General features: G+C 44.8%; 1 protein-coding gene across 1 annotated transcript in view; it reads right to left on the reverse strand.

The window, feature by feature from the left end:
• Positions 1 to 23,959, reverse strand: part of CDHR1 (cadherin related family member 1) — a 563,177-nt gene that overhangs the window by 532,918 nt on the left and 6,300 nt on the right. Inside the window, exon 2 of the mRNA XM_078641125.1 lies at positions 21,026 to 21,121. Coding sequence (XP_078497251.1) covers positions 21,026 to 21,121 — 96 coding nt within the window. The remainder of the gene's footprint in view (positions 1 to 21,025; positions 21,122 to 23,959) is intronic.

Here is a 23,959-nt window from a genome sequence, read left to right on the forward strand (position 1 = left end):
ATAGTAATATGGCTAGCGGTGACGCTTGACCCCGTCTTCTCATCCAGCAAGCACATCACCTTCAGCCACTCCACCGGACTTCACGGGACCGACCACAGCTGCGTCCACTTCAGCTTCAGAAGGACCACGACCCACCGCCACCCGCAACAGGTTCCTCACAGGAGCTGGAGCAAGATCACCGCCGGCCAGCTCACCACCTGCCTCAGCCAGAACCCACCCGCCAGCGCAACGGACCCCAACGAAGCAGCCCGCAACTTCACGCAGTGGCTGACCGCCTGCGCCGACGACCTCGCACCACTGAAGAACCCTCCTAGCAGACCCAGGAGCAAGAAGGCCTCCTGGTTCGCCGAAGAACTCAAGGACTCCAAGAAGAACTGCTACACCCTCGAGAAAGCCTGGCTCCTCGACCAGACCACAGACAACATGACCGCCCTCAAAGACGCCACCCGCAAGCACCACCAGCTCATCTGCACCACCAAGAAGAAATCACTGAAAGAACGACTCGACAACAACGCCCATGACAGCAAGGAGCTCTTCAGCATCGTCAAGGAGTTCTCCAACCCCAGCACCGGCAACAACGACATCACTCCTTCACAGGATCTCTGCGACTCTCTCGCCTCGTTCTTCCACCGCAAGATCGCCGACATCCACAACAGCTTTTACGCACCACCCACGCACCCAACCGCCAAACCAACGCCCCCCACCGCCACCCTCCGCACCTGGACCACGGTGACCACCGAGGACACAGCCCGCACGATGAACACCATCCACTCCGGATCCCCAACCGACCCCTGCCCCCACCACATCTTCAACAAGGCCGACTCCATCATCGCACCCCAACTCCGGGACGCCATCAACACCTCCTTCAACACCACCACCTTCCCGGAGAGCTGGAAGCATGCCGAGCTCAACGCCCTACTGAAGAAACCAACAGCGGACCCCACCGACCTCAAGAACATTCCGCCCCATCTCGCTCCTCCCTTTTCCTGCCAAAGTCATCGAGAAGACCGTCAACAGACAGCTTGCAGCCTTCCTCGAGACGAACGGATCCCTCGACCCCTCGCAGTCCGGTTTCCGAGCCAACCACAGCACCGAGACCGCCCTCATCGCAGCCACCGACGACATCAGAACCCTGCTCGACAATGGGGAAACAGCGGCCCTCATCCTCCTGGACCTCTCTGCAGCGTTCGACACCGTCTGCCACCGCACTCTAGCCCAACGCCTCAGCAACATCGGGATCCAAGAGAAGGCCCTGGAGTGGATCATCTCGTTCCTCGCCGGGAGAACACAGAGAGTCCGCCTCCCCCCGTTCCGATCCGAGGCCACCGAAGTCATCTGCGGCGTACCACAAGGATCATCACTCAGCCCCACCCTCTTCAACGTCTACATGAGACCTCTTGCAACCATCGCACGCCAGCACAACCTCAACATCATCTCCTACGCCGACGACACCCAACTGATCCTCTCCCTCACCAGAGACCCTGTCACCGCCAGAACGAGCCTGCACGAAGGGATGAAAAACGTGGCCGAATGGATGAAGAACAGCCGCCTGAAACTGAACTCAGACAAGACGGAAGTCCTCATCCTGGGACCATCGCCCTCCGCCTGGGACGACTCCTGGTGGCCCCCGCCCTGGGCACCGCTCCCAAGCCAACCGACCACACACGCAACCTGGGCTTCATCCTGGACTCCTCCCTCTCGATGACCAGACAAGTCAACGCCGTCTCCTCATCGTGCTTCAACACCCTGCGTATGCTCCGAAAGATCTTTCGATGGATCCCGACCGAAACCAGGAAGACGGTCACCCAGGCCCTCGTCACCAGCCGACTGGACTACGGGAACACCCTCTACGCGGGAACCACAGCCAAACTACAGAAAAGACTCCAGCGCATACAGAACGCCTCCGCCCGACTCATCCTGGACATCCCCCGACGCAGCCACATCTCCGGCCACCTGAGGGACCTGCACTGGCTCCCCGTCAGCAAAAGGATCACGTTCAGGCTCCTTACCCACGCACACAAGTCTCTCCACGACCTGGGCCCAAAGTACCTCAACGACCGCCTGACCTTCTACACGCCCACCCGTCAGCTACGTTCTACAAGTCTCGCCCTCGCCGCCGTACCACGCATCCGAAGAGCCACCCCGGAGGAAGATCCTTCTCCTACCTGGCAGCCAAGACATGGAACTCCCTCCCCATCCACCTCCGGCTGACACAGGACCATCTCGCCTTCAGGAAACAACTCAAGACCTGGCTGTTCGAGCAGTAGCAGACCCCTCCCCAAAGCGCCTTGAGACCCCTCCGGGTGAGTAGCGCGCTATACAAATGGTATGATTGATTGATTGATTGATTAACAGACACCGCCACCATATAAACTGCTCATCCGCCCGATAGGCAATCGGGTGGATTGCCTACCGGCGGAAAACCGGCGGATGGTCTTCCCGTCCGCCGGAGTCTCCCCCGCCATGGTAATGTGGCAGGGGGACATTGGTAGCGGGCGGAGGTTTTTGGCGGGTGGATCGCCACCGCCATATGAGTCGTGGCGATCCGCCCGTTATCCTAATGTGCCCCCAAGTTTTTCAAATGCCACATAATGTGCATTTGGTTTACCACTACTAATTATTTTGTTTCGAGAAATTCTCAAACAATAACATTCCCTACTGTGTATCCTTAACAATACATCAAACGGAGTAAAGATTGTAATACAGGTGTATGATACTAGAGAGGAGGGAGGTCATAGGCTACGTTACCCACAACACAAACTCAGATCATATGTGAATGAAACCCATAATAGTACTGCTGAGCTCTGTGGCATCTGATGCCTGCTGACCAGGCCTCAGTTAAATGTGTTGTTCTTAAGATAGCCTTTTTACCAGCCATCTTGTAAATAAACTGTAGATGCAGATATAAGGTATGAGATTTAATATGTTTAGCATTGCATTTTTCCTTGAACACCGCTGCATAGAATGTTTTTATTGACAACCCTGAAATAAAATCCGATTTCTCTTATGTTTACCTAATTTCTAGTGTCAATGTAAATCTGTATAACAAGGTTAATGAAATTCTTAGAATATAGTTACCTATAAGGCTTTACCCATGTTTGAACTATGAAACATTATCTGTAGTAGCAGTGTTTAGCAAGAAACCCAGATGGAAGCCTACGTGTCACCGCTTCTCTCCACTGTTACTGAAAGAGCTAAAACTGTTAATTCAAAGGGAACCTTCAATATTGGCTCAGAGCTGGATAGAAAATGACCCCCTTGAGTTTTAGGTAATACCTGTCTGTGAACAGTTTTTGATGTAACTATTTCTTTTCACTGTAGGTGCCAACACCAGCATGTTGGCTGCACAGATGGTGGCCTGGGGGGCTACAGTTAGTTTGATAATTGGGTAGAGAAACTGAGCCAGTTTCTGGGATAGCAATCATTAGGAATGGAGAAAATGTTCATAATGGAACTAAGATAAGGGAACTAAGATCCAATCTTATTGTGTTGTGGTATTGTTATGCAAGGGGCTATAAAATAGATTTTGACTGTATAGTTGTTGCCCAGGATGGGAGGGGAACCCCTTTACATTTTAAAGGATCACCTCTATTCACTCCTGGCTTTAAATTGTCCTGCTTCCCCAACTTTCACTGCAAAGTTTATGGATACCGAAGAAGAGAGCGGAATATTTCAGCTTGCTGCACTGAAGAAGTCCTGACTGCCTGATTGAGGGCTGGGGAGAATTTTCTCCAGTTTGGCCCTAAACCTATGGGACTGAAACAATGGCTTGTGGTGCTAGCCTCTCTACAGTCCCCGAAGACATTGGTCACTGTCAATACATATCTTAGCAGAGCCATTGGTCCGTTTGTGCTGTTCCTATAACAAAGATAGGACCTATTTTTTCCATCTTCCACCTTTCATTTATAGTGGTTTTTAGCACCAGAAGGTAAAAGGAAGAAATTAAAGGGATAGAAGAAAAGCCCACATAGAAAACACTAATGGAGATCTGGTAGGGACAGATAGATGTGAAGAAGTTATCACATGTTTATGAAAGATAATTGTTAAGGAATTAGAGTGAACAACAAATAGATGTGACTTCACAAAGACTTACAATGCTCTGGAATCTAGGATTGAAGCCTTAATGAAGTTAGTTCTGACTTGGAATGAATGAAAAAGAGAGAGAGATACAAGAAAAGAACTATCCATCTTGGACTGGTCAGAGCTTAGCAATGCACAGATCTCTATGAATACACTTTTTCTTAGAGGCCAAAACATTTACACAAAAATTGCCTAATAAAAACACACTTCTATGTAATAGGATCTAAAGTCCATGGGCTTCATTTATGAAAAGTGACGCATCGCTGCATGAAAACAGCAATGCGTCACTTTTCATTGCGCCCTCCTTGCGACACCAATGGTGCGTCATATTCACAGTATGACGCATCATGTCGCAAGGAGTTACAGATACGTCAGTATTTCTGACGTATCTGTAGGTGCAAAAGTGACGCATTGCTGGAGTGTGTCACAAAAGTGACGCAACTCCAGCAATGTGTCCTTTCACATGGGGCAAGCCCCATGTGAAAGGGCTTGTGTCAGTCTTATGCCTGCTGTGAGGCAGGCGTAAGATTTTGACGCATTTGAGTCCTAGAAGTGGCGCAGTGAAATCTCATAGATTTCACTGCGTCACTTCCATGACCCTTTCTTGTGTCAATACGCCCCCCTTGCATACATTATACCTGGCGCAGGTATAATGTGGCGCAGGGGTTTACAAAGTGACGCATCTAGGTGAATGCGTCACTTTGTCACTTTGTAAATATGGCGCAACAAGGCGCATTTTTTACGCCACTGGTGCGTCACAAAAAGTGACGCACCGGCGGCGTAAAAGTGACGCACAGCCTCATAAATGAGGCCCCATATTTCCCTTTAAAAGTTTGTAAATACTATGTGGTACAGGGGATATGTGAAAAGCCATGCCCACCAGCATTGCAATGCTGCAAGAAAAAATTACTTGGCTATGTGAAGTTCAGCACAGACCATGTTAATGTAAAGGGCAGATGAAATACACCACTGCAGCACTTCTGATGACTTCTGATGACCCTATTATTAGTTGGGTCCATTACAGATTAGCTCCACCCCTTGCCTCGGGTGCACCAGTATTTAACCATTAGATCTCACGTGTAGCAGAGACAGGTGGAGTCATTTAAAAAATTAGACCACTTTTTGCACGTCCTATAAGGGTTAAACAGCCTTATTCATCAACGGGCCGTTTTGCGAGCCCCTAATAGCGAATCATAGCGAATCGCTATTAAGGACTCGCAAAACGGTATTCATGTAGGAATTGCTAAATAAATAGCGATTCCTACACATTCCTTATTTGCGAGTAGCAAATTGCTAATCGCAAATAAGGAATAACTCCCCATTCATTCCTATGGGCCAAAAGGCCCATAGGAATGAATGGGGAGTATTCCTTATTTGCGAGTAACAATTTGCTACTCGCAAATAAGATAGCAATTGAAAGGGTGCCAGGGGTGTCCAAAGGACACCCTGTAGCACCCCTGAAATGCAAATTGAAACAGGTGTTGCGCACACACATGTCCAAGGGACATGTGTGTGTGCAACATGCAACTTAGAAAAATCCTTTTAAAAGCATTTTTCTAAGTTTTTGCTATTTACCGAGAGGTCTTTTAAAATGCTTCATGAATTGCATTTAAGGAATCTCAAATAGAGATTCCTTAAATGTAATTCCTCGCAATTTAGCGAATTAGCAATTACCGATTTTTGCATTTGGGATGATGAATCCCAAATGCATAAATTGCACTCGCAAAGGGCCAGATTCTCAGAATCTGGCCCTTTGCGAGCGCTATTCGGCTTGATGAATCAGGCCGATGATGTATTGCAGATCTCCTGTAGACCCTCCATGAAGGAGCAGGACTTGGTGATGTAGTCCCCAGCACAGCAGCAACTGCATGTTAGGGCACACACAGAAAATCAAATCTTCTGGCTGGACCTAGATTTGCGCATACTTTACTCAGGGGCTAATGCTACTTTTTTGCTCAGGATATACTGCCCAGGTGTGGATAATGACACCTTGCCCAGATGGGGCTGGATTAATTCTCCTCTTTGCAATCACGCAAATTGTGAACTTAAAAATAAGACCAGCATCTTCTTTAGTAAATGCACAATATGGAACTGATGTTAAATAGCTCTTTTTACCTATGTGCATATTATTGAGTTAAAGTAAAAATTGACTAGTCACGTACTTTACAAACTAAGTCAAAGATGAAAAGGCACTAAGGGGCATATTATCAAGGAACGGTGTTAAAATTATCGCCGCTTTAGCGGCAGGAAACTGCCGCTAAAGCGGCGAAATTGGGCGTGATAATATGTCGTAGAGAATTCCAATAGTAGCCCATGTTAACACCAGAACATGGGCTTCTTTTGGAATTCTCGAGGGCATATTATCAAGCCCATTATTGCCACTTTAGCGGCAGAAAGTGGCGATAATTTTAACGCTGTTCCTTGATAATATACCCCTAAGTAGCCCCGAAAACCCTTTCAATTAATGGTCAAAGCTGGAATTTCACCATGAATGTGTGTTGAGCTGAGACATCAATTGGCCTGAACCAAAATGGCATAGAGAGCATAATGACAAACTGTGCCTTTAGTGAGCCCCTTTGAGGCCCCTTTGCACCACAGTGGACAAACAAAATTAGTGATTTCAGCATATGATGTTGAAATCTAAACTAAATTGACCATTCGTGCCTTTCGAAGGCAATCATTACACCTGCTGCATCAAAGCTAGGAACAGTTTAATATATAATACCACATAACTCTATTACAGATATAATAGGCTAATTGATGCTAATACCCCCAAAAAACTTTAGAATTTAGAAACTGCTAATGATTGTTGCTGTAGCAAAATGTATTACAAACCCGCCAATATGCCAATTTGAAACTGACCTGTGACTCCAGACTCTATACAACAGAAAAAGGCTTAACTGATTAGTCATTTTGTGTCCAACTTACAGTGCTGTCATCAAACTTGCTAACGTTAGTAGTTATATATTACTTTCAATGCCAATGTTTCCGTCGGTCATAAGCTATTTTTGTGGTGGATAGTGAAAGCTATCAAATTTTTTACTATTATAGATTTACCACCAAAGGAATGCCAGACTAGGGTTGGAAGTGATGTCTCTGGAAGTGCCCACATAACTCAATATGGGCATTGTGGAACAGAGATCCTTTTCCACTGACTGCTCTGTCAATGGAATGCTAATTAATTTTAGAGGATGCATTCTTGCTTATTTAATGTTTAATACTTGAGAACTCTAGACATTAGGCAAAACCATCAGTCGTGATCGGAGTGGCCTTCTTGGAATTTTGAGCAGAGGACATTCATACTAAACTGAACATTATTATTTAGACAAATGCTAAAAGAGAGAGTGGGTGATGAAGATGTCTTTTGATAGCACACCTACCCAGTTTCCTGGCATCTGTCTTTTATTTCCCACGAGCATAGAAACACATATGTAATCTCGCATTTGAACTTTAACAAACTCAAACCCTTGTGCAACATATATTTAAGGAGCTATGTGCTACACAAGGACATCCTTCAGGTTTGAAAGCAGAGCTGAATTTGTTGATTCAGACCTCTTGAGCATGAAAAAGTAAACTGAATGCAGCAGGCAGGGCTGGAGTGACTTACCATCGCCACTCCTCCAGGTCTCTCTTTAGGGTCATATCTGGGTGGTTTCGGGAATGGGAGATTGGGGACGCAACTGGTATTGTGGTCTGTGACACATGCCAGGTGGCAAAATGGATCCAAATTGTGGTATACATTGGGATCTGAAGCATTGGGCCCTGGTGAGAAGAAGTAATACCTTGAAAGTAGGAACAGAATGCAGCGGAGCACTGGTCATCCCTGGACCGTATTGATGGATTAGAAAGTTTGAAAGAGGATTTCTCAGGAGGACTGTCTACCTTACAACACAAGAAAAGGAAACAAAGGTGGCCGGGTTCCATCTGTCTCACTCACACCAAATCATGATATACTAGTCAAAAATAACAGATCAAAAAAGTTGATGATCAACGAGGGAATAGTGGCCGACCAGACAGACCTCAACAGGGGCAAATGCAAATATTCCAAATTGTCTCAGAGCACTCAACTACAGCAAAAGATAGTCAAAGTTTTTAAATAATCTTCTTGTAGCTTGTTCTCATTTAACATCTTCATCACTGTTCTAGGCAATATGTTTTTCATGTATTGAATGAATCGCCATTGACTTCTTCATGGCTATTTCAATTGTAATGAACATTGCGTTCTGTATCTTCAAACTATAGATACAATGGCATGCAGAACAAATTGCTGTATACAGTAAACTTCAAATATGTAGTAAAGAAAATATTGGCTCATGTAGACAATAAAATATTCATCATGTAATAGGACAGATTCAGCACCCAAGGTTAGTATTCTGTGCATGATCTCATTCTCACAGGCACCAATATCTGGGATCCTCACAACACAGTTTTTCTTCTCATAGAAAAACTGCTAACTGTAGACCTCAAAATTAAGGCTGAAGTTTTCTCAGAGAGGGATGGGCCTAATCCCTCTCAGAAACAGAATACAATTCCATTCTGCAATCCTAGTCGAGATAAGAATTTTTAAATGCTTTGGCCGCCTTTGAATGCACGAGAAGCTTCTGAATTTAAATATTCAAATGCCAATTTGAGATGACTATTGAAAAGCAGAGACCGCTGCACCTAATTCAGGAAAAATTAGAGCTTTCATACATTATAGAAGCCCTCCTTCGAATGCTTCTACTGCTACTACTCACGCAGATTCCTCATATCAATCCTCCAAGGAGCAAAAGAGACATGATGGAGCATATCTTAATCTAATGTTTGCGACAACTAGAGATTTGAATACTCTTGCCACTGCCCCACCACAGTCAACAAAGCATAGTTGACGTTTTTTCACAAAATCAGGAATTGAATAGACCACAATTTACACTTTCTATGATCACCATATATCCCCATTTCAAGGACAATGTCTGGATAACAATTGTACAATCAATGTGAACCATAATGGCAAAATGTAAATCTCAAAGGCAACATTAAGGAGCACATAAACCCTTTTGAAAGGATATAAAAGAGCCGTATTGAGGAGAAAAAGTCATATTTTCTCAATTTGACCACCTCCTTGAGTTCTTCTAGGGAGCTTTTTAAGATCATCGACGGCCTTTCGGTTACTCCGAAGGCGGAGACCATAGTTGAGTCCCAGGAGCTGTGCAATAATATTTCCACCTTTTTCTATACGAAAATTGCTGATATATATAGCTCCTTGGACACTCTTAATCAGGGGCTCAACCTGGGTTCTAATCCTTCCCTTTTCTTTCCACCCAATAGTGCAGTTTTGACCTCTGTTGAGTCTGGGCCCTCTCTTCTCTCCTTTTCCCCTCTTACCCTTGTTGAAACAAATGGCATCCTTGACAGAATTAAATCTGGCTCTCCTTTGGATTCCTGCCCTCTGAAAATTTTGAAGAGCTGTAGGGAGGCGATTCTACCCTCTCTTCTAGAGGTGCTTAACCTGGCTATTACGGAGGGGGTTTTTCCCCGTCCCTGGAAGTTAGCTGTCGTTAAGCCTCTCTTGAAAAAAGCCTCTTTGGACCCCGGAGTTATGAAAAACTTTCGACCCATCACCCTGCTTCCTGCCCCTGCCAAACTACTTGAAGTCCATCTTAATCAACATCTCTCCACCTTTTTGGACTATTCGAACCTCCTGGATATTTCACGGCATGGTTTCCGGAGAGCCCATAGCATCGAAACTGTTCTGACTATGGTGGTTGACAATATTCGCTCTAAGGTAGACAGGGGTCAAATTACGTTGCTGGTATTACTTGATCTGACAGCAGCGTTCGACACCTTGTCTCCCTCCATCCTGGTCTCCAGGCTGGGGGAGATGGGTGTTGGGGGCACTCCCCTCAGACTCCTTGCCTCCTTTCTCCATTTAAGGGAGCAGAGAGTCAAACTGGGCGACTTCCTGTCTCCTTCTACTCCTGTGCAATGTGGGGTCCCTCAGGGATGTTCTTTAAGTCCCACTCTCTTCAATATCTATGTGGCCCACTTGCTAAGGTAGTGAGATCTTATGGTTTTGAGGTGTTGTCCTATGCCGAGGACACCCAAATCATGGTCTCCCTCACCCAGTCGGTGAAAGACTCCGCCCTCAATTTTAAAACCTGTATGGAGGCTGTTTCCCGCTGGATGGTGCAAAATTATTTAAAACTTAATGGCGAAAAGACTGAAGTCTTGATTTTTGGCGGTGGACAGGATACATGGTCGAAGGATTGGTGGCCCGATTCCCTTGGGGAATGTCCTTTTCCTTCTTTTTCTGCTAAGAACCTTGGGGTTTTGTTTGACACCTCCCTCTCATTTGACCGCCAGGTAAACAGGACCGTATCCACATGCTGTGGGATTATTAGAATCCTCAAAAAGATAGGTTCCTATCTTTCCTTAGATGCAAGGAAGCAGGCGACGATTTCCCTAGTATTATCGAGATTGGACTACTGTAACGCACTATGTGGGCATGAATAAGAGCTCTGTCCATTGGTTACAGATGACCCAGAATGCGGCAGCCAGGTCGGTGCTTAACCTCCCTAGACTTTCGTCAGCTTCCTTGGCGAGGAAAAACCTCCACTGGCTGCCCATTCAGGCAAGGATCTTGTTTAAACTTCTCTGCCTAACCCATGGGACCATTTATGGCTCGGGGGCGGAGGGTATTAGGTCCCTGCTTGTTCCTTACCTCCTAACCAGAGCTCTTCGTTCCCTACCAAAAAAATCCTTCAAGTGCCTAGATTTGCTAAAGCCAGATGGGGGGGGAAAGCTTTTTCTTCCATTACTCCTAAGCTTTGGAACTCCCTTCCCCCCGACTTGATGTCACAACCTTCTCTGGCCTTGTTTCGCAAGGATTTAAAAACCTGGTTGTTTCGTGAAGTCTATCAGTAAGCAATCTTCCCGGCAACTTTGAGACCTTTTTGTTTTTATTTTGGCTTTGCCCTGCGCCTTGACGCCCTTGGGCTAAGTTGCGCATTATAAAATTCATTTCATTCATTCATTCATAAATCCCCAAAACAAGAAAAAATGCACCAGTTTAGCCATAAGGCAGTGGGGTCAAAAGAAGACGCTGACAAGATTCATAGAGTTAATGTCTAAATAGTTCCCAAAAGAGATCAAAATTGAAATCTCCCATAAATCAGAAGTGATAAAAAATGATGTTGTTAAGGAATTATGAAATGTTTATCATTGACTCTAGAGTGGTATACTTTGAACATGCAATGGACAACAAACCGAAATATCGTGCCAAATTACTATCAAGGATTTAAGTTCTTGCTGTACCCATGGCTTCATAAAACAGAATCCCTGTACTGTCTGTATTGTAGAACTACAGTTCACTCCTGATATCACATTTACATATCAAAGGTTTTCAAGACTGGCACACAGCATACCCGCAACAAAAGAAGATATTAGCCTATGTTACATTCATTTTGGACTCGGATATGCTTATTCCTCTAGCAACTGTTAGCACAATGGCAAATATTATATAGCCCATTCCGTTATCACCACTGAAACTGCTTTAAGATTACAAAGCGTAAATAATTCAATAAAAGTTTAACAACTCTCGTTCAAATCAGCTGAGACATATGATCAATAAAACTAAAAAGTGAATAAATAAACAATAAATACAGAAATGCTATATGCCAAAAGAGTTTGTTAGGTTTATTGCAAATACTTTGGGCAATGAGAATATTCACTTAATTTTATATATTCACTGAAGTAATTCACCAATGGTAATTGCCCTGGTTATGATATTCATTGGAATTAACAGATTGGTCTACATAATAAGCTTAAGCAGCATCAACATCAATATACATGTTTTGAGATACAGTATTGTTGTGAATTCTTTTGATAAAATTTGCACCTTAAAGAGTAACATAGTTTAAGAGTTGATGAGGAAATGTAGGGTATCAAATTCTCTGCTGTATAGTATCACAATCTAAAATGTATTAAAGCAGTCAATTCAGCCTGTCACACTTTTCTAAGAAAGCTAGTATAATGAATGAAACACATTTATAGAACACAGGCTACTCAGCAAGAGTGTACCAGCGCTAATGATCTCAAACTAACAGACCTAACACACACCTAGCACTGAAAGAGACAAGTTTTGAGAAGCTTCTTGAAAACCGCCAGGTCAGCTATAGATCTGAGAGAAGCCATGAGTTGATTAAACACTTGAGCTCCCAGAAGCCTGAAACATCTGCCCCCAGCGAATTCTGGGGACGCAGGCCGGGCCCTTTGAGGATGACCTCAGGGATCTGGCAGGCAAGTAGTGGCTGTCTCTTGCCCTGAGGTATCCGGCGCCTTTATCATGAAGGGCTTTGGAGAACATTACCAGGGAATTTAACTTAATCCTTTTACTCATAGGAAGCCAATATAATGCAAAGCCAATGTAAGGCCTTAAGATGCGGAGTCATGTGGGTCCTGGGGTAAAGCCCAAGGACCAGGGCCGGACTTGGAAACAAAACCGGCCCCGGCAAAGTGCTCGGCCGGCGCCCCCTCCCCATTCGGGGGAGTTGGAGGTGCCGCCGAGATCTATGACCGGACCGGCTTTCAGACGATTTTGGTACAGGGCAGATTTTGCAGCTATGCTGCCAAACGGCCCTGTAACAAAAACAACCCCCAGGGGCCCAAAACCAGCCCCCACCCGTGCGGCGCACCGGGGGATTGCCCGGTGCCCGCTATGGCCAGTCCGGGCCTGTCAAGGACCAGTCTGGCCACGGCATTTTGAACCACTTGAAGGTGCTGGAGGAGATAGCCTGAAAGGCCCAGGTACAGGATGTTAGCATAGTTCAGTCTGGAAGTAACCAGAGCCTGGACCACAGTTTTCCTGGTGTCTAGTGTGAGAAGAGGAAGAAACTTTCTCAACATACATAGCATGGCAAAGCAAATGCCCACAACAGTCTGGACTTGGGGTCTCATAGCGAGAGTTCTGTCAATGTAGATGCTGAGATTCTTTACCGTGAATTGGGCTGAGATGGGTGGAGACATCTCATTCGGCCACCATTGTCTCCAGTCCACGACAGATGGAGAACCAAAAAAGACAATATCCAATTTCTCTGAATTACATTTAAGTTGTTTCATATTGAGCCAGGTGAACACCTTAGTGAGGCAGAAACGTGTCCTTTTCACCACCAAAATCCATTCCCTTCTCACTGGTGAAAATCATCTGCGTATCATCGGCGTATGAGATTATTTTGGACCCACGAGCTTCGGCCAGGGATGCGAGGGGCAACATATAAAGGTTGAAGAGATTGGGGCTTAGAACAGAGCCCTGTGGGACCCCCACTTTCAGGTTGGGCATGGGGGAAGCAAACGGGGGCACACAAATTTCCTGTCTTCTGTCCTCCAGAAAAGAGGCAAGCCATGCGAGCGCAGATCTGCCTATGCCAAGAAAACTCAACCCCTCCAGGAGGAACCGTATCGAAGGCCGCTTACAGGTCAAATAAAATAAAAATAGCTCTGCCACCTTGGCCAAGCTTTTTCGTGATGTGCTCCGTAACCTCCAACAGAGCCGTTTCCGTACTATAATTAGCCCTGAAGCCAAGAGCTAATATCCCTAAAATACACAGTGAAGCACGAATGGTTATAGAGGCAACTTATACTATTTACAAGCGGTTTTTGTTAACTTGTATGAGAAATTATATATTGAGAATATAATCTTAGAAAGAGATAATATTTTTTAAATATTTCTTATTCACAGAATCTCTATTTTCAAGCTACAATTATGCAAAAAGACCATAATCGTGAACAAACTAAAAAATCTACTTACTCAAATATGAGTCACAGCTACAGGGAGCGATGGTTTTCTAATCGTTACGCTGCTAACTGCCTACCTGTTCCTCACTCTCTGGTTCGCCGCGGGGGGTCCCATTTGCATGGATGGAGTGTAGGGTAATCTCTTCGGCGCCATTTTAAGGGAAGGGGGTTGGTGCCCCAGCTTCTCGCCACTTCCGGGGGGAACTTCAAAAAGCTCATGCACAGCCGGATGCGCAGTGGTCGTAAGCTGAGTAAAGAGCCGTTCCGCTTTGGTTTTGCACGCTGTACTGTGCCCTCAAGTAGCAGTTTTAACCTCACGCTGCTACTACTTGCCATTGCACATCCTTGTTTTTAACTCTGCTTTTAACAAGAGTTTTTTAATCGTTACACTGCTAACTGCCTACCTGTTCTTCACTCTCTGTACTGCCGCTGGGGCTCCCGTTTGCGCGGAGGGAGTGTAGGGTAATCTGTCAGGCGCCAGTTTAGGGGAAGGGGGTTTTCTCTCCATCTTCTCGCCACTGCCGGGGGAACCACATAAAACCCATGCACAGCCGGACGCGCCGAAGGCAAGCCCGTCTGCGTCCATCCGGGCCAAGGGGCCAGGAACCCTGCACAATTTCCCAGAATGAAATATACTAGGGAGGAACTGCACGGTTTTAAGACACCCAGAGGAAAGGATTGTGAAAAGGGTTGGAACTACATGAGTGTCACCTCTCAAGAGAAGGTCTGACAGCACTGTATACTAGGATAGAAATCACCCTACAAGACATAGTTTTAAAAAACGAATGGGCTAAAGGAACCGCAGGAATGGAAATTAGGGCTGATTAATAGCTAATCATTGCCCAAACATACAACTGAAATCCGATTACTGGTAGAGGACAATAAATTAGATGTCCTGTTCATAACAGAAAGTTGGCTCAAAGAGTATATAATCCCCGCATATAGTAATGGCGTTGCCACCAGACTAACTATAAGATACATAGGATGGACAGGATAGGACAGACAGGGGGGAATAGAAATTCTTATAAAGAAGGAGTACAAATGTACAAGCGAATCACTTGCCATCAAAGGGTGTGAATGTCTCTTTTTCTCAATCCTTTTAACACCCACCTACACTCTATCAGACCTCCTAATCTATAGACCCCCAGGCCCCTATTGAGAGTTCTGCCCAAAGTATTAGCTAGCCTTCTATTGAAGAAATCTTACATTACTGTACTAGGAGATCTAAATTTGCACATGGAAGACAAGAGCCATCCTAGTGTTAAAAGACTGCTATTAGATTTAGAAAGCCTACAACTTGCCCAGTTGGTAACAATGGCTACACATGTTAAGGGACATAACCTAGATGTGGTAATCTCCAATGATTCCAATATCAAAGTTGCAGCACCAATACCGGTACCGTGGTCTGATCATCACATCATCCCCTTTAATTTACGGGCGACAGGAAGAGAGTATAGGGAGATTCCACCAAGTTAGGATAAGGAAAAGATGCTGGGCCAAAAGGCCAAAATTAACTCATGGGCATGGGGGGGACATATTAACTGACACAGCGATCTCTAACACTGAGAATCAAGGGTCAGTCAGTAGAGCAGGGATATTCAAAGTGGGAATCCTGGATTACTCACTCCATGGATATAGTGAACCCTAAGGTCTCCCATAAACCTAAATCCAGAACCAGAGCAGATGGATGGTTTAATTCCCAGCTGCTGGTGCTAAAGAAAAACTGTAAAGAAAATCGAAAGGGATTGGAGTAAAATGTATGACCCACAACTCAGAGAATAAAGTAGCCATCAGAAGCTACCATAATAGTATCAAAACAACTCAAGCTAAGTTCTTTGAGGAAAAATTTCATAGAGCTCAGAATTCCTCAAGGGAACTGTTAACGGTAATCAAGGCTCTGACTAATCCACCCATTGACACCTGTCCATCAGAGGAGAGGTGCAATGACTTACCTGCCTACTTCCTCTCGAATGTAAATGTCTTCTATAGCTTCTTCAAAACTAATGGAGAGTTAAGGGGTGTGAAGAGGAACAGGAAATAGTTTCCCCACAACCCAACAAACTATCACCGATCTCCTGCCTATGGAACAGAAGGGTGTAGAAACCTTGATGGATAAGTTGAAGTCCGGTTCGCCTTTGGACCCAGCCCCCGCAAATCCTCAGAACAGTAACACCTGTCATTCTACAGACTTCAATGAGGGTCATGAATCAGTCCCTAGAAACGGGCATAGTTCCAGTCGCTTGGAAACACGCTATTATCAAGCCTCATTTGAAAAAAGCAAATGCAGATGCATCGCAACTATGAAACTATCGCCCCCATCTCCTTGCTACCATTTGTGGGCAAGCTACTGGAAATGATTGTCAACAGAACGCTGTCAGGATTCCTAGAGACTAGCCAATGCCTTCACCCCACTCAGATGGGCTTCAGGGCCCAATACAGCACAGAGTCGCCTCTGTTGTGGGTGGTGGAGGAACTAAGAATATCGTTAGAGCAGGGAAAATCAGCTGCCTTGCCCCTCTTGGATCTGAGCACCGCCTTCAATACGGTGGACCATCATATCTTACGAAGAAGGCTCTCAACATTGGGATACAGGGCATGTTGCTTAAATGGCTTTCATTGTTCTTGGAAGATAGAACATTTCAAGTACAGGAGAATACTATTCTTTCCAAAACCATGTCACTGAGGTGTGGGGTCCCACAGGGTTCCTCATTGAGCGCAACTCTTTTTAATGTGCCCATGGAACCACTTGGATTGTTCTGGAGTTTGATATATCTCTGACATCCTATGCCGATGAGACTCAGTTGGTGATCACCTTGGACCCAAAAAATAGCAAGGATGGTGAGAGCTTATCTTCCTGCTTGGAAAGAGTCAAGGATTGGATGACAACAAGTTGTCTAAAATTAAATGGGGACAAAACTGAGTTACAGTTTCTCGGAAGTAAAGCAATACCCAGGCCCACCATAGGTTGGCCTGCTTGCCTAGGGAACCCACCCATCCCCACAGAAATAATAAAAAAAATCTAGGCTTCTGGTTAGAAACGGATCTCTCCATGGTGACACAGGCTAAGAAAGTTGCAGCAACCTGTTTTGGACTACTCAGGAGTCTTCGGCAAATTCTAGACAGGATTGCTACACAGCTTAGGAATACAGTGGTCCGTTCTTTAGTCACCTCACAGTTAGATTATGGAAACTCATTATTCCTGGGGGCACCTAAATTAGTAACCCGGAATGTAGCTTCCAGGCTGCTGTGAAATGTTCCGGCGCGGGCGTCAGTGAAGAAGCACTTAATCAGACTTCATCGGCTCCCTGTAGAGGCCAGAATAAAATTCAAAATACTGGTCATCACCCTCAGAGCTTGCAATAATAGAGGTGCCCAAAAAATCAAGAGTCTAGTATCCCCTACATTCCAAACAGGAGGCTGCGTTCAAGCACAGAGGACCTTCTAAAATCAATGAAGGTTAGGAGGGAGAGATTCGGGAGGAAGATCTTTCTCCCACCTTGCTCCTAAATTATGGAATTCGTTACCACTGGAATATAGGTTGATGAATAAAGAATTACAGTTCTGCAAAGCGATTAAAACTTGGCTGTTTAAGCAATCCCTTTAAGGACCGTCCGACCCCTATGAGCTATGTCCCTCCTAGCGATGGGAAGCCTTAGGGTAGCCATGTGCTTTATAAATCTCATAAATAAAAACAAATAAAAATGAACCATTTTAGAATGTTTTGTTACCTATTTTCCTAAAAGCCAAGCACATTATTAGATGAAAATCAAACTGAAATCTCTAGGGATCATTCACACTTTATGATGTCAACAAAATGGACAGAAGTCAAATACTTTGCTCACCCTACTTCTTTATCTCCACCTGAGGATGGCAAGTATTGCGCCATGAATCATACCAATCAACTAAAAATACCTTTGACTTGTGTACCCACCCCAAAGTAACACAGTTTTTTTATCCAGTCAGATGTACCAGAGTGAGTTATTAGGGCTAAAGCCTACTTTGAAAGTTATCCTGTATGGCTCGTCCTTATAGATGCAAATAATTTTACTTACAGGCCAATTCACATAAGATGATGTTTCCTAGCATTTATACAAAGACTAGCAATACTGCCTATTTTTCTCCTATGACCACATAATCCATTGAGTTGGTTCTCATACTCCTTGCTCAAGTCTCAAGATGAACCCCCCTTTCATCTGTTACTTTGTTTGCTCTCTGCTTTGATAAATAAATATCAGCAATTAAGATCAGTCCATAAGTACCCTTTTCCTCATTTAGGTTGTGTTCATCTTTAAATGGTCATTGAAGATGACATTCCTATAATAATGGAAGATACAACTTTAAGGGTACAAGTTTTATTTCAGGTAATTGTTGATTAGGAACATCATTCTCTGTATCTTCTCAATACGCTACCAATCTTTTCACTTGCCACATTTAGGCACAATGGCATATTATTTGGGGGTTAAAATCCATGTAGATTCGGATCACACATTCTTTTGGTGTATTTGATCCTCTAATCTCTTAAGTGTTTTCTTTCTTTCAACAATAGGAACCGCTGTGTTTTAGACTGTTTGCCTGCATCCTAATAGTTAAAACAGCCCTCTGTTATACTTTTCGATACTTTGAGACATCTTAGTTATCTGCAATATCCCGGGAATCTTTTAAAAAATAAATTTCTTATATTAAAATATATTTACGGTTTCATGAAAGTGCAAACATTTTGAAAATTGATCCACCTATGATCAAGATTGTGCTACACTGCTTGTTTCATCCACTGTTCATTTCTGGAATTAAATTTATTGCTGACTAATGATAGTCAGTTGGAACTTTTTGTTGTGCTGTGCCCTGTAGTTTGAATTTCTACAATTTGAATCTGTTTAATACAAGTCAGATCAAAAAATGCTATTGTAGCTCAGAATGTATAGAAACATACAGAGAGATTCTATCTTTGTTATAGTTACCTAAAGTGTGGAGAAATTAAAATTTGCCATAAATATCTCCTTTCTGATTATCAATGTTCATCTAGAAAAAAGGCCATAGAAGGAAAGCCACTTTCATATTTGAAATTTGAAACTGGAGCTTTAAGTATGCTCCATGTCCTGCCTTTCCCTCAACTACTGGCTCTGGCAGCAGGTATCGTGATGCTAGAACTCACTGTAATAAAACATTACAGTTGTGTGACTACATTCTTTCCTCATTACAGATGACCAGGGATGTCACAAGTCGCTTGCAATAAGGAAATTAGAGATGGGCATTTATACGGAGATTGCAGGCTCTCATGCATTATATAAGGCACATACATATATTTGGAATAGCAGGTAATATCTGTGGTATAGACATACTGTATTGGTAAAATGTATGATCTGATGGCATTTATTGTAATGGAAAACACGCAGAGCATTGTAATTCTAGAAGCTTTGTTTGCTTGGGAAAGCACTTTGATATGTCTCATAAACATTTTATAGGTTTTACCAATTCTGCACATGAACACAATGACCCTCATGACAAGGGGCCCAGAATTTCCCCACCTCCTGAATTATCAAGTCCAAGGGGTATGGTAACTCAGAGGTAAGGGAAAATCCTGTCCATATTAGTTGGAAACAGAAGGGCAACTAACTAATGAGGAAATATTGGCAAAATCAGCAATTCAGGTCCAATCCTGGTCAATGGTAATTTGTCATCTGGGCCAGACATTTAACTGGAGACTCTCCAGATAAAAGTGGAAAAATCAAAATTGCAATGTAGGTAGTAACCAGCCATTTCTATACTTCAACACTGAAAAACCTCAAGAAAAGACTTTTAAAGATGATCCCCAACGTCTGAAATCTTGCCAATGAATAGAGGGTTAAGTATTATGCCTATGAAATACTACCCTTCAAGACCCAGTGCTTAATGTGAGCTGATGGTTGCCGGTGGGGGGGTAGGGTACTTATTTTTGAGGACCAGCACCTATTTTTCCCAATCTGAAGTTTCCGAAGAGCAAGAGAGGGAAATACACAAAAATCACAAAGACAGGGGAAGAGAAAGACTGAAACAAACATCACAGAGGCGGAACCTGGAACCTGCAAAAGTGAGGGGCAGGGAGTACCTGATAGTGAATTTAGAGGCATGAAGTGGATTTAAGACTGAGCAGCCCCGATTTTCGGTGTGCCAACATTTAATTGCACAGGACGCGGGTTGGTGAGCAGGTTTGGGTAAAGACACTCATTCTTTTACGAATTAATCACTGTCAAAACTTTTCCTTTTTTAATATTGTTTTCAGAGTGATATCGTTAATATGTTATAGGGAAAACGTTCATGAATATATTAATTCATCTCAGTTTGTGGGAACTATACTTTTTCTCTGTCTCTTAGCAACTCTATGCCTTGGTTTAATTGATATATAGATGAAAGTATATATTTATTATTCATACATATTACCCTACCTTCTCAAATATTATTGTGTATTGTGATCATAAAATAGATACCTAAAAAATAGGCAACCTGAGAGAAATTAAAGACATTAGTAACCAATTTCAGAAGGAGAGCATTTTGTATTTCTCTCCCAACATATTCTTCACCTGGAGTGTGGCACAGGTCTTTCCTAGGGCGAAAGTGGAGGCCCCAACATTTCAGAACATGTAGAATGATAAAGACACAGAGTTATGTCAAAGAAAAGGCTGAAGAACGTCAATGCAGTCCTAAAAATATTTTGATAAATATGGCCCCACTTAAAATCAGGCAAGCCAGGAGAGAGGACAATAATGTGACCCAGAGAGTATAACATGATACTGAGCAAGACCACAATAACATAAGTTATGACCCAATATTTGGGATTTTATTATATTTGTTCATCTGTATTTCTGAATGAGTTAATTTAAAGTCATGCATTATGCCTAAGTTTCGGGCAACTGGTGGTTTAAAATATTTTCAAAAGATGTGTGTTTTATTGCTATGTTTTGGGAATTAGATCCACTAATTTGCAGTATTCTCCGAAAGAAAAACATAATGTGAAGCTTTGAACTCTAGAATATTTCAATGGCACTAAATGTTTTGCACATACAGCTCTCAGATGCCCAGACTAGATGCTGATTCTGTTATGTAAGACAGCCAAAACTTTCATTATTGCATAAAACGTATAATACTTCATACAATGTAAACATGAACCTCGCTTTGATCAAAAGTTTGGCTTACTCACCAATGGCTGTGTCCTCAGGCAGGCTCAGGAGTGCCATGTTTCCGTTCATGATGCCAGGCCCATTATCAAAGAAGTATGGAGCATAATTGGTCTGACCTGTTAATACAAGAAACCGCTAATGAAATATTGCGGCAAAGTCCAGAGAAAGTTGAGATTGTACCACAATTCTTCATATTTTTGGTATGACTACAGACAGCTTTAGCTGTTTGAAAGGACTCATACCATCAATTCTTCACAAAAGTATAACAAGAAATACACACGCGACCACCACCCGCCCGGGGTTACATTAAATAAATACATATAGGGGGCCTCGTGGACCACCACCTATCAGGGCAACATAACTGAAAAGGGTAGCAGGCCACACTGACCCCCCTATGGGTCCTGGGGACCACCACCTCCAGTGGGACAACATAAAATAAATATATGGGGGTTCGCATGGAACCCATACCCTGGGGACCTCAACCTCCCCAAGGTTTCATAGTATAAATATCAGGGGAGCACACATAACCCCGAGACCCTGGGGACCACTAAGTCCCCGGGGCAACATAATTTAAATAGTTAGGAGGGCCGCGAAGACCCCCCGGGGACCACCACCTTCCCAGGACAACGTACAATTAATATATGGGGGCTGCATGGACCCCCCCCCCAGGCTCTGGGGATCACCACCTTACCGGAGCTAAATTGACTAAATAAAAGGGGGCCACGTGGACTCCTTGGGTAAACTACCTCCTGCAGCCAAGTAACACTCTTTTAATGGGAGGGGGCTACATGGCCCCTCCCTAGGCCAACTTCGGCCCCTACGGTCCTATCCCCCAGTGCCCAGCCATGCTTTTCTGGGTGCCATTAAGCCTACTCAGGGTACCCAATGTAAAATAGGACCGCGATGGAGCCTCCATGCCCCCCAGTTCCAGCTGGTTGCCGAATTCTGCAGGAGCCAGCATTGCTTCAGCAAGGAGGGAGTGGCTTTAAACAGCAGCTCCCTGCTTGCTGGAGCAATGCTTTAATCTGTTTCCCTGCACGCTTATTTGTGTGCAGGGAACCAGAAGAAAACTCTGCTTTTTGCTAGAGGAAGCTGTTTAACAGCTCCAGCTTGCAGAAAGTGGAGATATGTTGCTTTTGCTTGGTGAGAGCTGTCAGCTCCCACCAAGCAAAAGCAAACAACTACCTCCGAGGTTTGGCTCCTCCGAAGGTAGCAGGAACCGGCCCTAGGGGGTGGCAGGCGCAACGCCATCTATGGCTCTTTGAGGAGGGCCTTGCGCCCCCGCTGCAGTGTTTTATTTTCCCCCGGGAGGTGGTGGCCCCGGGGGCCGGGGATCCGCAACTGACCCACTTGATTATTTGATTGTGGTCCTGAGGCAGTGCTGGTCCCTGGAACATGGGGGCAGTGCCCCCCCATACAATGTATTATTTGTCCCAGGAAGGTGGCTTTCCGCAGGGATGTGGGGGCTGGGCAGGCCCCCTGCATTCATTTAACAGTGCGCTGGAGAGGTGGCGGTCCCTGGGCATCTTTGATTATTCCCATCCTCGTTGCCAGTGTAGAAATGATGGATCAATGCGGAAGAAGATTTAAAGAAGTTTATTTGAGATAAGGATATTCAAAACCCCATCCACAGAAGCACTCCCAAAAGCAACCGCTGCAGACCAAATCTTCTGTTAATCTGTTAGTACAGAATCAAATACACAAGCTCCTAGTTTACAGAACCACATAACACGATGGTTCTATAACCTAGGATACCACACCACGTGCGCCCAGCATGTGGAGAAGCATGGCTCAATGGTTAGAGCGGCAGACCCTGATGCAGAGGTCTGCCCCGGGACCAGGGTTCAATTCCCGCCTCGGCGGCTCTTGGACTCAATCTCCCCGGACCTGATAATTCTTGCCTCGGTGCCTAGTCTAATCATGGGTCCCACTCTGGGCAATAGCTTGCTTAATCTCCACAACGGCCCCAGCAGCGCTTGGATGCCTGGCTTCACCTTGGCAGTGCCCAGGAGTGGACATCTCACAGGAAGGCCAGGAAGGGTTCCACAGTGGTATGAATACAGCGCTACGAGACCTCTGGTAAATACAAAACACATTTACATGTATTTACTTTCATTCCCTCAAGGAGATGGAGACCCCCAGAGCTGTGGGGGGGTCGTGTACCACCCTACATTACTTTTTATTCATTGCCCTGGGGAGGAGGCAGTCCCTGGGGCTGCAGGGTGCTGCATTGCCCCCCACATTACTTTAAATTCACTGCCATGGGGAGGTGGCAGTCCTCAGGGCTTGGGGCATTGTGTTCCCCTACAATATAATGATTGCCCTCTGGAGGTGGAGGTGCCTGGGGCTGCTAGGGGCCGTGTGGGCCACCTGCAGTTAATTAAACAGTGCCTCTGGGAGGTGGCAGTACCAGGGCAGAGTGGGGGGTTGCACAAGCCCCCCGCATTCATTTTGTTTCTTTAGGTACAGGTAGGTGGCAGTCCCCAGGGCTGAGGGCCCCCGCATTGTTTGGCAAACATTTGCCCCAGAGATGTGGTGGTCCCCGAGGCACAGGGTTTGCCGTGTGGGCCCCTCTACATAATAAAGGAGCAGTCCTCCTGGGAGGTAGCGGTATCCGGGGCTTTTATTAAGCCTAGGAGGGGGGCTCCATGAGCCCTGCTCCTAAATTTATGAACAGCAGTAAATCCCCTGGGATTCTGCCCATCTGAGCGCTTCTTTTTTCAATTGTGCTGTGATCCGTGGAATCACCTGTGAATTCAAGGCAAAATTGAAAATAAATCGTAACCCCGTGGAGGCACTGTGGGACCTTCCCACCAGATTTGGGTGGTCAGAGTATTCCTACCCTGCGCCCTTTTCTTTTTTTTAAAACATTTTTTGTAGGACTCTGCTTCAAGCCGAGTCCCAAGATGGCTGCCAACACTTCCTGGTTGAAGTGCTGGCAGCCAATCAAATTT

Source organism: Lissotriton helveticus, chromosome 5_1 (genome assembly GCF_964261635.1).
Source record: "Lissotriton helveticus chromosome 5_1, aLisHel1.1, whole genome shotgun sequence".
Classification (NCBI taxonomy): Eukaryota; Metazoa; Chordata; class Amphibia; order Caudata; family Salamandridae; genus Lissotriton; species Lissotriton helveticus.